This window comes from Aricia agestis, chromosome 2 (genome assembly GCF_905147365.1).
Source record: "Aricia agestis chromosome 2, ilAriAges1.1, whole genome shotgun sequence".
Taxonomy (NCBI): Eukaryota; Metazoa; Arthropoda; class Insecta; order Lepidoptera; family Lycaenidae; genus Aricia; species Aricia agestis.
Window position 1 is genome coordinate 5,877,973 of NC_056407.1, and position 15,320 is coordinate 5,893,292.

The following is a 15,320-nucleotide window of genomic DNA, read 5'->3' on the forward strand; positions in this document are numbered from 1 at the left end:
AAAAAAAGACTGCCTCATTTTATTTGTGAATTTAGATGTAGTTCTGTTAACTTCTTTTATCCACAAACGAATAATGAATTATCTCATGAAGTCTACCAGATAATGTAAGTTTTTAGGTTTAGTATATTAATTATCCTTTGTTATTTTGTTGTGTCATTTTAATAAATAAAATGTCTAAAGTTTTGTTTTTTAATAATAATAATATATTAAATATAGTCAGGGAGCCCTAGAACATTTTTTTTATTACTATCAAGCTAATTTTTGTGAGCAGCTTCATTTTGATAATATAAACAACATTTTTATCTGTGAAAAATCTTGAAAGTGGTAGCTAACAGAGATAGAAAGGATTTAATACTTTGATTTGATGGTCCTAAAATATGGATTGTTCTATTTGTAGGACAATGTTACTCTCAAATTATATATACCAATACCTATACAAAAAATCAGCTGGTTAGGGTTCCGTTTTAGGGTACCGTAGTCAACCAAGTTTTGTTCATTACAAAACCCCAAAACGGAACCCTAACCAGCTGACTTTTTGTATATTGGTATAAAATCCTTTCTATCTCAGTTAGCTACCACTTTCAAGATTTTTCGCAGATAAAAATGTTGTTTGTCATCAAAATGGAGCTATTCACAAAGAATTTGCTTGATAGTTATAAAAAAAATGTTCTAGGGCTCCCGTACTAGATGACGTCTGCAACTATGTTGCAAAAAAAAATTTGTTCCTTTCCAAAGTATCCATGCCATATTTCAGCCAAATCGGTTCAGCCGTTGCGGTGATGGCGTTGTTGTGGATCGTTCTGTTGTTGGGCGTAGAGAGGTTGACAGACAAACAGACTTTTGGATTAATAATATTAAGAATAGATTGTTATGTTTAGTCATTTGCTAATATTGTCATTCATATATCGACCATATTATTATGTGGTTGTCATAGAGAAATATTATAATACATACACTGGTGGTTGTTATTGGAGTATATTTTCAAAACTATACTGTACTCGGCGAAACATGGCGGTAGCGGTCATTGACTTCCTGTCAAAAACTTGTCATCATCATCATAATATTATATAAAAATAAGTCAGGTTTTCCTTCCTGACGCTATAACTCAAAAACGCACGAATCGATTTCCACGGTTTTGCATTCGTTAGAAAGGTCTCGGGCTCCGTGAGGTCTATAGAAAATAAATTCAGGCAAAACTTCAAGAGAAAAGCAGGAAAACAGGGAAAATCATTTTATGGCAAAACAACGTTTGCCGGGACAGCTAGTTCTCTATATAAACCGCGATTGACAATGAAGTGTCAGATGTTCATAGTCTATAATTGTCAATCGCAGTTTATATAGAAAATGACCACTTTTTTAACAGGGAATCAATGACCGCTATCGCCTTGCTTTGCCGAGTACAGTATAGTAATGCTAAAACGTGGCGAAAATGTTTCAATAAGTCAATAATATTAATGAAATAAAATGATAAAAATAACTTTTTACTACTTTAATGATAACTACAAAATGTATATAATAATATATTATGCATTAACAAATATTTTGATACCTAAAACTATAAAAAAATATATCAAGATCAAAACCCTCTTAAAAATTTACCAGTCTTTGGTCCTGACAATTTCCTGTTTTATTAGGTACTTGAAATCACGTTAGACAATTTACTTTATTTTTCGGAACACATCTCTGAAACAAAAAAAAAAAAATTAAATGACACTCTACTTCCATTGAACAAGAAAATTAGGAAACAGTCCGCACATCTAATTGCAATAATTTATACTCGTAATTGCAATAATATTAGGTTGGGGAAAAAGTTTCTTCGCATTTTATATAAAAATTCAAAAGGTTTTTTTGTGGTTTATTTACAATTGACTAAGTGCCGTTTTGTTCGATAACTTTTTGCCATCTTGTTGGTTGGTTGTGATTGGACATGATCTCATTGCTATAAAATTTTAGGGCTTATGATGAAAAAACTGCGACAAGTGATTTTGGCAGTCCTCTTGTGATGTCAACCTGACACTGCCTAAGCAATTCTGCAGCGACCGAAACAGGTGGAAATTTGAAGGTGCAAGGTCAGGACTATACGGCGGGTGCATTAACACCTCCCAGCCAAACTCCCGTAATTTTTGCTGAGTGGCTAAAGATGTGCGAGGTGGCGTTATCATGGTGAAGAACCACACCCCTTCTGTTGATGACGACCTCTGTAGCTCAGTGGTGAGTGCGTTGGTAGCTCAAGCCGGGGGTCGCGGGTTCGAATCCCGCCGACGGAACAAAAAGTTTTCAAAGTTCATGGGTCATGGGTGTATATTAAATATGTGTATCATATAATAAAAATGTTAAATATAAGTACTTATAGGATAAAAGTATTAAATATATTTCCGTTGTCTGGTACCTGTAACACAAGTCCTTCAGGTACTTACCACGGGGCCAGACTGACGTGATGTGAAGCGTCCATAGATATGATTATTTGTTGCTTTAATCTCATGAGTTGTTCGCAGTAGGTATAGTTCAGAATCGATGGTCCTGCCTGGTGGTAATAGCTCACAATGAATAGTGCCCTTCCGATCCCACCACACACACAGAATTACCTTATTGCGAGTTAACCCGGGTTTCGCCAGTCTGCGAAGCCTGACCGGCCTTTGGCCACGATCTTTTTCGCACGTTCTTCTCGTACGTGATCCACTTTTCATCATCCACTATCAGCTTCTTAAAAAATGGTTCGGTTTCATTACGTCGCAATAAAGAATCACAAATGAGTACACGGTTCATTAGGTTTCTTTCAGTGAGCTCATGAGGCACCCAAATATCGAGCTTTTTTGTGTACCCAGCTTTTTTAAATGCGCCAAAACCGTTTTGTGGTCAATCCCCAGTTCTTCAGCAACATCGAAACTACTAATATGCCGATCTTGCTCTACTTTTTCAAAAATGGCATCAGTTTTGTCCGTAATTGGGCGACCAGAGCGACGTGCATCTTTGATATCAAAATTTCCGGATTGAAAACGCTTAAACCAAATTTGCGCTACTCTCACAGATACTTACTGCATTAGGTCCATAAACATCACACATTTTTTTCGCGTCTTGTGTTGCATTTTTACCTTTTTTGTAATAAAATTTTAAAATGTATCGAATTTCTTCATAAGAGTCACTCATTTCAACAATAAGAAAAACAAATGAAAATCTCACATTTACCTAATTTGAATTTGGAATTGTCTTCTGTAAAATTAAAACTTTTTAATGATACCAAAATCAGCCAGATACAATTGGTAAACCCCAAGAGATTTTATGACAAATTCATACATACTATAATGCAAAAAGACTTTTCCCCCAACCTTTGATAACGTATGCACGTAAAAATATTTTTTATAAGTACTACTCAAAGTCCCAAAAACCTGTAGGATGTCAGTACTTCGGTGGATCTAATTTTACAGATATTGTTATTGAAACTACCTACAAAAAATATGATCTCATGTTTTCAACCGTTCCTACTTAGATTAAAGGCAGTAGAAGATAATAATATAAAAAAATAATTACATTCACTTACCTTTTTAATGTAGTCAAAGTATCTGTCTCCGATACAAACGTAGTGGTTCAAGTACCCATAGAAGCAGACGAAATAAAATTTACAATTTTTCTTATCGGCGTATACATAATAATCGTTGTAGTTGCACGAAGGTATTGGCGGCACTGGCGATTGTTTTGTCGTAGATGATGTTGTAGTTGAGAAGGAAGTAGATGAAGTTGTAGAAGAGGGTGTCGTAGTTATAGATTTCGTCGACGACGATGTTGTCGTCGTAGGAGTTGTTGTAGTTGTCGTGGATCGTGTTGTAGTTGAAGGCGTTGTTGAAGATGATGTTGTCGTTGATGGAGTTGTTGAAGATGATGTTGTCGTTGAAGGAGTTGTCGTAGATCGTGTAGTTGTAGATGATGTTGTAGTTGAAGGAGTTGTGGTTGAAGGAGTTATCGTAGATCTTGCGGTGGTTGAATGAGTTGTCGTAGATCGTGTTGGAGTTGAAGGCGTGGTCGTGGATCTTGTAGTGGTTAAAGGAGTGGTCGTGAATCTTGTTGTGGTTGAAGAAGTTGTCGTAGATCGTGTTGTTGAAGATGATGTTGTCGTTGAAAGCGATGTCGTAGATCGTGTAGTTGTAGATGACGTTGTAGTTGAAGGAGTTGTCGTAGACCGTGTGGTTGTAGATGATGTTGTAGTCGAAGGAGTTGTCGTGGATCTTGTTGTGGTTGAAGCATTTGTCGTAGATCGTGTTGTAGTTGAAGGAGTGGTTGTGGATCGTGTTGTGGTTGAAGGAGTTGTTGTGGAACTTGTTGTAGTTAAAGGAGTGGTCGTGGATCTTGTTGTGGTTGAAAGAGTGGTCGTAGATCTTGTGGTAGTTGAAGGGGTGGTTGTGGAACTTGTAGTTGAAGGAGTGGTCGTGGATCTTGTTGTGGTTGAAGGAGTGGTCGTGGATCTTGTTGTGGTTGAAGGAGTGGATCTTGTTGTGGTTGAAAAAGTGGTCGTAGATCTTGTGATAGTTGAAGGGGTGGTTGTGGAACTTGTAGTTGAAGGAGTGGTCGTGGATCTTGTTGTGGTTGAAGGAGTGATCGTGGATCTTGTTGTGGTTGAAGGAGTTGTCATAGATCTAGTAGTAGTTAAAGGAGTTGTTGTAGATCGTGTTGTTGAAGATGATGTTGTAGTTGAAGGCGTTGTTGTAGATCTTGTAGTTGTAGATGATGATGTAGTTGAAGGAGTTGTCGTAGATTGTGTGGTTGTAGATGATGTTGTAGTTGAAGGAGTTGTCGTAGATTGTGTTGTAGTTAAAGGAGTGGTTGTGAATCTTGTTGTAGTTGAAGGAGTGGTTGTGTATCTTGTTGTGGTTGAAGGAGTGGTCGTGGATCTTGTTGTAGTTGAAGGAGTTGTCGTAGATCGTGTTGTTGTTGAAGGGGTGGTCGTGGATCTTGTTATGGTTGAAGGAGTTGTCGTAGATCTTGTGGTAGTTGATGGAGTTGTTGTAGATCGTGTTGTTGAAGATGGAGTTGTAGTTGAAGGCGTTGTTGTAGGTCTTGTTGTAGTAGAAGGAGTTGTCGTAGATCGTGTTGTAGTTGATGGAGTTGTTGTAGATCGTGTTGTTGAAGATGGAGTTGTAGTTGAAGGCGTTGTTGTAGATCTTGTTGTAGTAGAAGGAGTTGTCGTAAATCGTGTTGTAGTTGAAGGAGTGGTTGTGGATCGTGTTGTAGTAGAAGGAGTTGTCGTAGATCTTGTGGTAGTTGATGGAGTTGTTGTAGATCGTGTTGTTGAAGATGGAGTTGTAGTTGAAGGCGTTGTTGTAGATCTTGCTGTAGTAGAAGGAGTTGTCGTAGATCGTGTTGTAGTTGAAGGAGTGGTTGTGGATCGTGTTTTGGTTGAAGGAGTTGTTGTGGAACTTGTTGTAGTTAAAGGAGTGGTCGTGGATCTTGTTGTGGTTGAAAGAGTGGTCGTAGATCTTGTGGTAGTTGAAGGAGTGGTTCTGGAACTTGTAGTTGAAGGAGTGGTCGTGGATCTTGTTGAAGTTGAAGGAGTGGTCGTGGATCTTGTTGTGGTTGAAGGAGCTGTCGTAGATCTTGTAGTAGTTGAAGGAGTGGTTGTAGATCGTGTAGTAGTTGATGGAGTTGTTCTAGATCGTGTTGTTGAAGATGATGTTGTAGTTGAAGGCGTTGTTGTAGATCGTGTAGTTGTAGATGATGTTGCAGTTGAAGGAGTTGTCGTAGATTGTGTGGTAGTAGATGATGTTGTAGTTGAAGGAGTTGTTGTGGACCATGTTGTGGTTGAAGGAGTTGTCGTAGATCTTGTGGTGGTTGAATGAGTTGTCGTAGATCGTGTTGTAGTTGAAGGAGTGGTTGTGTAACTGGTTGTAGTTGAAGGAGCGGTCGTGGATTTTGTTGTGGTTGAAGGAGTTGTCGTAGATCTTGTGGTAGTTGATAGAGTTGTTGTAGATCGTGTTGTTGAAGATGAAATTGTAGGCGTTGTTATAGATGTAGATAATGTTGTAGTTGAAGGAGTTGTTGTGGATCGTGTTGTAGTTGAAGGAGTTGTCGTAGATCGTGTTGTAGTTGAAGGCGTGGTCGTGGATTTTGTAGTGGTTGAAGGAGTTGTCGTAGATCGTGTTGTTAAAGATGATGTTGTCGTAGATCTTGTGGTTGTTGAAGGAGTTGTTGTAGATCGTGTAGTAGTTGATGGAGTTGTTCTAGATCGTGTTGTTGAAGATGATGTTGTAGTTGAAGGCGTTGTTGTAGATTGTGTTGTAGTTGAAGGAGTGGTAGTGGATCTTGGTGTGGTTGAAGGAGTAGTGGTGGATCTTGTTGTAGTTGAAGGAGTGGTCGTGGATCTTGTTGTGGTTGAAGGAGTTGTCGGAGATCTTGTGGTAGTTGATGGAGTTGTTGTAGATCGTGTTGTTGAAGATGACATTGTAGTTGAAGGCGTTGTTGTAGATGGTGTTGTAGTTGAAGTAGATTGTGTGGATCGTGTTGTGGTTGAAGAAGTTGTCGTAGATCTTGTGGTGGTTGAATGAGTTGTCGTAGATCGTGATGTAATTGAAGGAGTGGTTGTGGATCTTGTTGTTGTTGAAGGAGTTGTCGTGGACCTTGTTGTGGTAGAAGGAGTTGTTGTAGATTGTGTTGTTGTTGAAGGAGTTGTTGTAGATCTTGTGGTAGTTGAAGGAGTTGTTGTAGATCCTATGCTAGTTGAAGTTGTTGTAGATCGTGTTGTTGAAGATGATGTTGTCGTAGGTCGTGTAGTTGTAGATGATGTTGTAGTTGAAGGAGTTGTCGTGGAGCTTGTTGTGGTTGAATGAGTTTTTGTAGTTGAGGGCGTTGTCGTAGATCGTGTTGTAGTCGAAGGAGTCGTTGTAGATCGTGTTGTAGTTGAAGGAGTTGTTGTGGATTGTGTTGTAGTTGAAGGAGTTATCGTAGATCGTGTTGTAGTTGAAGGAGTGGTCGTGGATTTGGTTGTGGTTGAAGGAGTTGTTGTGGATCGTGTTGTGGTTGAAGGAGTTGTTGTGGATTGTGTTGTAGTTGTAGGAGTTGTTGTGGGTCGTGTTGTAGTTGAACGCGTCGTCGTAGATCTTGTTGTAGTTGAGGGCGTTGTCGTATATCGTGTAGTTGTAGATGATGTTGTAGTTGAAGGTGATGTCGTAGATCTTGTGGTAGTTGAAAGAGTTGTCGAAGATCCTGTAGTAGTAGAAGTTGTTGTAGACGGTGTTGTTGAAGATGATGTTGTAGTTGAAGGCGTTGTCGTAGGTCGTGTAGTTGTAGTTGAAGGAGTTGTCGTGGATCTTTTTGTGGTTGAATGAGTTGTTGTAGTTGAGGGCGTTGTCATAGATCGTGTTGTAGTCGAAGGAGTGGTCGTGGATCTTGTTGTGGTTGAAGGAGTTGTCGTAGATCGTGTTGTAGTTGAAGGAGTTGTTGTGGATCGTGTTGTGGTTGAAGGAGTTGTTGTGGATTGTGTTGTAGTTGAAGGAGTTGTCGTAGATCGTGTTGTAGTTGCAGGAGTGGTCGTGGATCTGGTTGTGGTTGAAGAAGTTGTAGTGGATCGTGTTGTGTTTGAAGGAGTTGTTGTGGATTGTGTTGTAGTTGTAGGAGTTGTTGTGGATTGTGTTGTAGTTGAGGGCGTTGTCGTAGATCGTGTAGTTGTAGATGATGTTGTAGTTGAAGGAGTTGTCGTATATCTTGTGGTAGTTAAATGAGTTGTCGTAGATCGTGTTGTAGTTGAAGGCGTTGTCGTAGATCGTGTAGTAGTTGAAGGAGTTGTTGTGGATCGTGTTGTGGTTGAAGGAGTTGTCGTAGATCTTGTTGTAGTTGTAGGCGTTGTTGTAGAACGTGTTGTAGTTGAAGGCGTTGTTGTAGATCTTGTTGTAGTTGACTTTGTCGTTGTAGTTGTAGAAGAGGATGATGTAGTTAAAGGTGTCGTCATCGTGGATTTTGTCGTTGTCGTTGATTTTGTCATAGACGATGTTGTAGTTGAAGGAGTTGTCGTAGATCGTGTTGTAGTTGAAGTCGTCGTTGTGGGTGTTGTAGTTGAAGATGACGTCGACGTAGGTATTAGTGTTACTGGTGAAGGTTTTGGCGTAGAAGATGTTGTTGTTGAAGGCGTTGTCGTCGTTGATTTTGTCGTAGAAGATGTTGTAGTTGAAGGTGATGTCGTTGTTGAAGATGTAGTAGTTGTTTGATTAAAACAATTTATTGGCACCCATGGTTGGCAGTTCTGCAACAAAATTGTTTTAATTCATTTTAAAGCCGAATTAAAAATAAGAGTTTATTGTTTGTTTTGTTTAACGACTTAATTTTTATATTTAATTTTTGAGTCCTGAGAAATTGTAATAGCTGTATAATGGTCACGTATTTGTTTAAATTTTTTAATATTTACCTAGGTTTACTCTGCATTGAATATTTTAATTATTATTATCAATGTATTATAGCAGTTATTAATTTTTATTCAGGTTTCCTTTATATTAAAAACATTTACACGGCGAAACCTTTACTAGTCTGCTTTTCTTTGGCTGGCACAATGTGAAGGTTACATGACGAACAAGGAACCCAACTAAACTATATTATGATTTATGATGCATATTATTGCTTATTATAACAAAATACAATGATAATACTTTAGGGTTTGTATGAGTTCCCTGTATAGAGTTCGCTGTAAAAGTAACAACGCTGAAAGAGTATTTTTTTCATAATTTTGTGATTTTCCTATACAAATTACAATAAAAAAAATATTTTTCAGCGCTGCTACTTTAACAGTGAACTCTGCATACATACACACCCTAAAGTATTTTCACTTTGTTTTGTAACATTCTGTCTAAGGGCCTGTTTCATCACTTTCTGATAAAGTGCCGAATAGGCTATTCACAACTTTTTTGACAGATTCTCCATACTTCATCTGTCAAGTTAAGTGGTGGATAGCCAATTCGGCACTAATCAGGAAGTAATAAAACAGGCCCTAAGTATATAATATCTTTATCAGTAACTAGATAACGCCCGCAACTCCGTTTCGCCAAAATTCGTTTATCGCGCGGGATCCGTACATTTTCCCGGTACTCAAAGTATCTACATACCAAATTTTAGCACGATCGGTTCAGCGTTTTGGCCCAACCACTGAACTGTTTGGGCGGGAAGAGGTAATAGACAGACGGTAAGTACAGATAGGGTAAAATATGCTTCAACTGCTTATCATAAACACTCACATTGGTTTCCTCATCGTAGAACAACTGGAACGGACATTCGATCACGTACGGCTTGAACAGGTAGCATACGATGTATTTCCTGCAGTCCTCCGGGTAAGGTTGCGCGTTGTATAGGCGGTGCTCGCAGGGGTTGCGGCCGGTGGGGTCGGGGGAGGCCGCGATCGACGAGCCGAACAACAACAACATATATAATATCACACCTGGAACACGAAAGATAATATATCACACCTGCAAGCTTAGCATAACAACATTAGAAACGGGAAAGAATGGACGTACTGGTAGATTTTAGTAATAAAATGGCGGATTTCCTTTGTCAATCTGTCCTGTCACATTGTCTATTTTCGTTTATAGCGCAGGAACCATTTTCCGGGATAAAAAGTATCCTTTATCCTTTTCTGGGACTCAAAGTATCTCCATAACAAATTTCAACGAAATCGGTTCAGCGGTTTGGGCGTGACGAGGTAACATACAGACAGACACACTTTCGCATTTATGTTAGTTTGTATGTTTATTAAGGAATTTAAAAAAAAAGAAAAATGTTTAATGTACAATTAATATCCTTTTAGTGACCGAAAAGCAGTCAGTGGATGAAGCGACCACGTTTAGCACGCATTGGAACTTGGAAGGCTTGATGCAAAGATGTCAATTTCATAAACGTAATAATTTAAAAAATCTCAAGTACGGAGAAATTAATCAAATTAATAATTAAACCCCTTAGGTACTAATAAATAATGTATAAGCTTTGAATAGTTATACAGTGTTTTGTCTTCTTCAATCCAATTAAAAATGTCACTTGTGTGACAGGAACAAAACAGTGTATTTTGTAAGACTATTCAAAGCTTAGGTCAACGTTTATTAGTAAGGGGGTAAAGTCATTAATCGCATTTTAATTATATTGTGTTTCTCCGCAAACATTTGCAATGCAAATTCTTATATATGTGTGGAAGGTCTTAGGTAACATAATTTTCTTTGTAAAAAAAAATAACTTACCCATTTTATCGACTCCTGAGACCTGCGACTTACTCAGTGGCCAACTAAGCTACCGATATTATTAAATCGCTGGCTAATTACCGAATATAATCGATTGCTGTACAATGCACGTACAAAATAACCATTAAAATGCAAGGGACCAATATGACTGATATAAACCCATCAGGACGGTTTAAAAAAAATTGTCATGGTTATGGCTTGGTAATAGTAGACAGCGAAGCTTTCGTACAATATAAAACATGGAAAAAATATGAGAACATTCTACTATCACTACATCTAACGTTCAAAATCTATCAATTAATAAATTTAAAAACGTAATTAAAGAACGTTTGTGTGCCAAAGCCTACTATACGGTCAACGATTTCCTAAACGATAGCACATCTTGGGAGTAGGATGGCTGCTTGCAAGGCTGCTTCTACATTTATTATATGTGACTTACAAATGTGTATTCATATTGTATATATTAAGTTATATAGATTGTAAATTTTATTTTTTTAAAAGACAAATTTTCCACTTTTTAACCGACTTCCAAAAAAACGAAGAGGTTATTTATAGGGCTGTGGATACATTTTTTTTTTACTAAAAAGTGGCCCCGTGTGAGTTTCTTACGCCGGTTCTTCTCGCCGGGTTCGGGGTTAGTTCCCGAACCGGTGGTAGGCTACATGTAGTTTACGTTCTGAAAATATTTGATTCAATTTTTTTCAGAAATAAAACAATTTTTATTTATTTTATTTATTTATTTATCACTGTATATTATTATACAAAGTCGCTTTTTTCCCTCATGTGACTTGTCCCTTTGTTCCCTTTAATCTTTAAAACTACGCAACGGATTTTGATGCGGTTTTCTTTAATAGATAGAGTAATTCAAGAGAATGGTTAAAAACATTCATTAAATAGTAGAGAAATACTGTTATTTTTGAGGTTTCTAAGGCTGCCTTCACATTAAGTCGCGAGTAGTGCGGCAGCCGCGCGACTCGCGACTTAAGAGGATACACCAGGGGCGAGAGAAATTGAAAATAGGTATTTGAAAATGTATTGCTGTCTCACCAATCTCAAGTCTCCCACCGCAGAGCGCGATAGAGACAACACGACAAAAGTTCTAATAAAAGAACAGAAAATCTTCGATTCGTTGTCCGCTGATTCCTTCTCCAAAACTTAACCGATATAAGGGGGCGACTAACCTTAAAGTGTCGATTTTATAATTCATTTTTGTACTTGAAAATAAGCCCCGAATTGTTTCATTTTCTAAAATTAGATACTACATTATATTTCCGAGAATTCGATCTGAGCAAAAACATGATATATTAAAATTTTCTGGATAGAAAAAAATCACAAAGATGCATGTAATTTTCACGAATTTTTCATTTATTGCCATAACCGTGCATTGAACTAAGTTAATATTTTAACACATTGTATACAATTCTATCATTGAGAGATCGACCTAGCGGATTTTTAAAATGTTGTATATTTATCGAGTTATTGAGAAAAAACTAATTTGATGAATCCGCGTCGTTCTTTTTCACCTGGCATATGAAAGACGGGCGTGAGTGTGAAGAGAGAAGGACGATGTTTGATTTTTGGGGTTAGTCGCCCTCTTAAGTACTTTTTTCATTAAGAATTAAAGCAAGGCTCGAGCTGTGTTTCTGTTTTATTTTTTTTGTATATTTTAGCCAGTTTTGTTATCTGGGTGTTTGAACACAGAGAGAAAATCTGGCCATTTTTTGGGTTTTTGGACGTTCTTATCTTTTTTAATAATAAAATTATGAAAAAAAAAGAAAACAGGGACATGCTAATAGTGCCCATAGATATTCAGGAAAAATATCATAACTCTACCGTCATTATCCAGGGAGGAAACAGAAGACAACGTTTGTATGGAAAAACAGCGGTGTGGACTCCTCTTAATGTGAAGGCAGCCTACTGTGATGTCGTAATTAATTACATTTTTTTCCGCTTACATTGCAAACGCAGGCCCCTACGAGATTTATCAAAATAATGTACACAATGAAAAGGTCTCCACAAAACTCCGCGATGGTATAATATGTCTATCTCTTATGGATATCCCACAAATCACAATAACATTTTTTGTCATTTACTTTTAACTACAAGTAATGGCTAATTTCCGAAGCGATTTTAACCAATACGGCATTAATCCATATCCAATTAAATACTTTAAATACATTATTGATTTAATATAGATGTATATGGCCCTTTACAGCATATGATTTAAATGAATATTTTCGAAGATATTACAGATTAAAAATTGCGGGACATGGGCCCATAATATATATTTTTACTAGCTGTTGCCCGCGACTTCGTCCGCGTGGACTTCAGTTTATAGTGCGCGATGTCAACAAAATTGGTGTCAAAAGCTTTTATAAAAAAAACCCTGGTACCCCTTAAATCAAAACAGCTGTGCAGTGTGCACATATTTCATTTTTTTAAATTAAACTTTATATTTTATGCCAAATTTTAAAGCTTATTTAGCCCCCCAATTACACAACTTTACCCATAAACTATTTATCATTGGTTTAAGGTTACGTCACTGTATATAATATAAAGTACTGACTTATTAAATAACGTAAAAAAGAAATAACAATCGAAAATATTTGAATGCCGAATGTATGATGATACCACCTCTTATAGAAAGATGTTGGGCAAGCGTTAGCGCGATGTAAGAGACGCACGGCGCCATCTAGTATGAATTTTTGGAACTAACTTAATTTGAACAAATTTTCGTATTTTCACCCCCTTACAACCCTTTTTTCCAGTAAAAAAGTTCTAGATATGATTTTGTAAAACAGTCTTGCAAGAGAAAGTACGTTAAGGCCTATTCAAATTGTATCACCTTCTGTACCATATTTTTGCAAATTTTTGCAAAAATATGGTACAAAATTGCAAAAAAAAAACCACAGCGGTATCCCCTACCGCTGCGGTAGCGGTAATATTTAGTATGGAATCGAGTAATAATACATCGGGATACCGCTACCCACGGCGGTAGCGGATGCCGCTCCGGTATGAATAGGCCCTTACATACTATACAATACTACATATTTTTATTTAAATTCCTAACTTCTATTTTTTTATATAAAAATAGGATATTGGAAACGTTGTAATTACGTTCTCATTAATTTTATTATTTTAGCATTTAACATTATATGAAACTAGCGACCCGCCCCGGCTTCGCACGGGTATCTATACTAATATTATAAATGCGAAAGTATCTCTGTCTGTCTGTCTCGCTTTCACGCCAAAACTACCGAACCGATTGTAATGAAATTTTGTATACAGATAGTCTAAAGCCTGAGAAAGGACATATGCTACTTTTTTACTGGAAAAAAGGGTTGTAAGGGTCGTAAATTTGTTCAAAAAATTCATAATAGATGGCGCCGTGCGTCTTCTACATCGCTGACGCTTGCTCAAAAGTCTTTCTATAAGAGGTGGTATCATCTTACATTTAAGTCTCGATTTTTTTCGATTGTTATATCTATTCTACAGTATTAAATAACTGAGTACTTTATCTGTGCAGGCAGTGACGTAACCTTAAGACCAAATTTCACCAACGACTGTTAAAGTTAATGCTCGAATTAGTATCACGTTCGCTGTTTCGTTTTTCATATGAATGAAAGAGAAGACAGGACATTTTAACAAGCTGTTAACACTAACAGAAGTTGGTGAAATTGGGGCTAAACCTATCAATGATAAATAGTTTATGGGTAAAGTTGTGTAATTGGGGGGCTAAATAAGCTTTAAAATTTGGCATAAAATATAAAGTTTAATATAAAAAAATTAAGTACTTATTGTGTGCACACTGCACAGCTGTATTGATTTAAGGGGTACCAGGGTTTTTTTATAAAAGCTTTTGACACCAATTTTGTTGACATCGCGCGCTATAAACTGCGGACGAAGTCGCGGGCAACAGCTAGTAACAATATATACCCTAATATGAAGTACATAGTACATACATCAAGCGATTATTATAATTACATTTAAATATGCATGCAAAATTATTACGCTGTAAAAAATCATGATATCGTCAATACATTCGTCAAAGCAATCGTTACGTAGAATTTCTGAAATTAAAATATTACTTATACAGTTATGATAACTTATCACAAGTCACAACAAAAGAGTTGCTATGATACACTTTAGCAAGAATAATCTAGTATAATGCATTCAGGGCCACCTTTGATTTACATTCAAACATTTGATTTTAAAATATGGAGGGTAAAAACCGATATGTTAGCTATAAACACCTTTTCTATTTATCAAAGTACTTCACGCTTACTTGTTGTTGTTGCTTGTCTTTGTCTGGCTTGTTGGAAAAGTCACTTGACGGCCGATGACAACCACATGTGAAATAAATATTTAACTATCACAGCTTAGGAATATAATATTACTATGTTGGCACCATTAGTATACATAATGAAGACCACAATATTTTAATAATGGTATGTTTCAATCTAGTAATCAGAACTACACTAAATAGTATAATATTTATTTACAATGTATACAATGCTCTGTTGGGAATAGGAACTAATTTACTCTTGGGATTTACTTTAAGTGGATCACCCATTTTGCATAATATACTGCATAACATACTAATAATATATTTCTATATTATTAGTTGATTGTTGTAAAATGTAAATCAAATAGTTATAACTATTTGATATATAACGCAAAATATGTATTATGTAATACTGTTATGCGTAATAACCTAATAAAGTTTTTTTCTAATTAGCATTTTTTTAATACTAAAGACGTCCATATTCCTACATATTGTATCCAAAGGGTAAAAACGGGACCCTATTACTAAGACTTCGATGTCTGTCCGTCTGTATGTCTCCAGGCTGTAACTCAAGAACCACTATAGCTAGACTTCTGAATTTTTCACAGATTGTTTATAATATCTGTTGCCGCTATAACAACAAATATTAAAAACTAAATAATATATATTTAATTAAGGGGGGGCTTCCATACAACAAACGTGATTTTTTTGCTCGATATAAATAATGGCAACACTAAGGGCGTTTGTGCACTACACGGAATTTTACCATCCGGCGCGGCGCTTCATCTCGATTTCCTACCTTATTTATATGGCAAACGTCCGTCCGGCGTTCATAACTT

At 36.8% G+C, this 15,320-nt stretch overlaps 2 protein-coding genes across 2 annotated transcripts; both read right to left on the minus strand.

Moving 5' to 3' along the window:
* Positions 1–3,629: 3,629 nt before the first annotated feature.
* On the minus strand, positions 3,630–4,624 carry LOC121736355 (putative uncharacterized protein DDB_G0282133). Its single transcript, XM_042127514.1, has 3 exons — positions 4,543–4,624; positions 4,402–4,481; positions 3,630–4,340 (listed from the first exon to the last, which is right to left on the minus strand). The coding sequence occupies exons 1-3, from the start codon at positions 4,622–4,624 to the stop codon at positions 3,630–3,632; spliced, it is 873 nt and encodes a 290-aa protein (XP_041983448.1).
* Positions 4,625–6,209: 1,585 nt separating this feature from the next.
* LOC121736363 (probable cyclin-dependent serine/threonine-protein kinase DDB_G0292550) lies at positions 6,210–10,200 on the minus strand. The gene is made up of 5 exons (XM_042127524.1): positions 10,197–10,200; positions 9,207–9,406; positions 8,387–8,397; positions 6,799–8,070; positions 6,210–6,696 (listed from the first exon to the last, which is right to left on the minus strand). The coding sequence occupies exons 1-5, from the start codon at positions 10,198–10,200 to the stop codon at positions 6,210–6,212; spliced, it is 1,974 nt and encodes a 657-aa protein (XP_041983458.1).
* Positions 10,201–15,320: the final 5,120 nt, after the last annotated feature.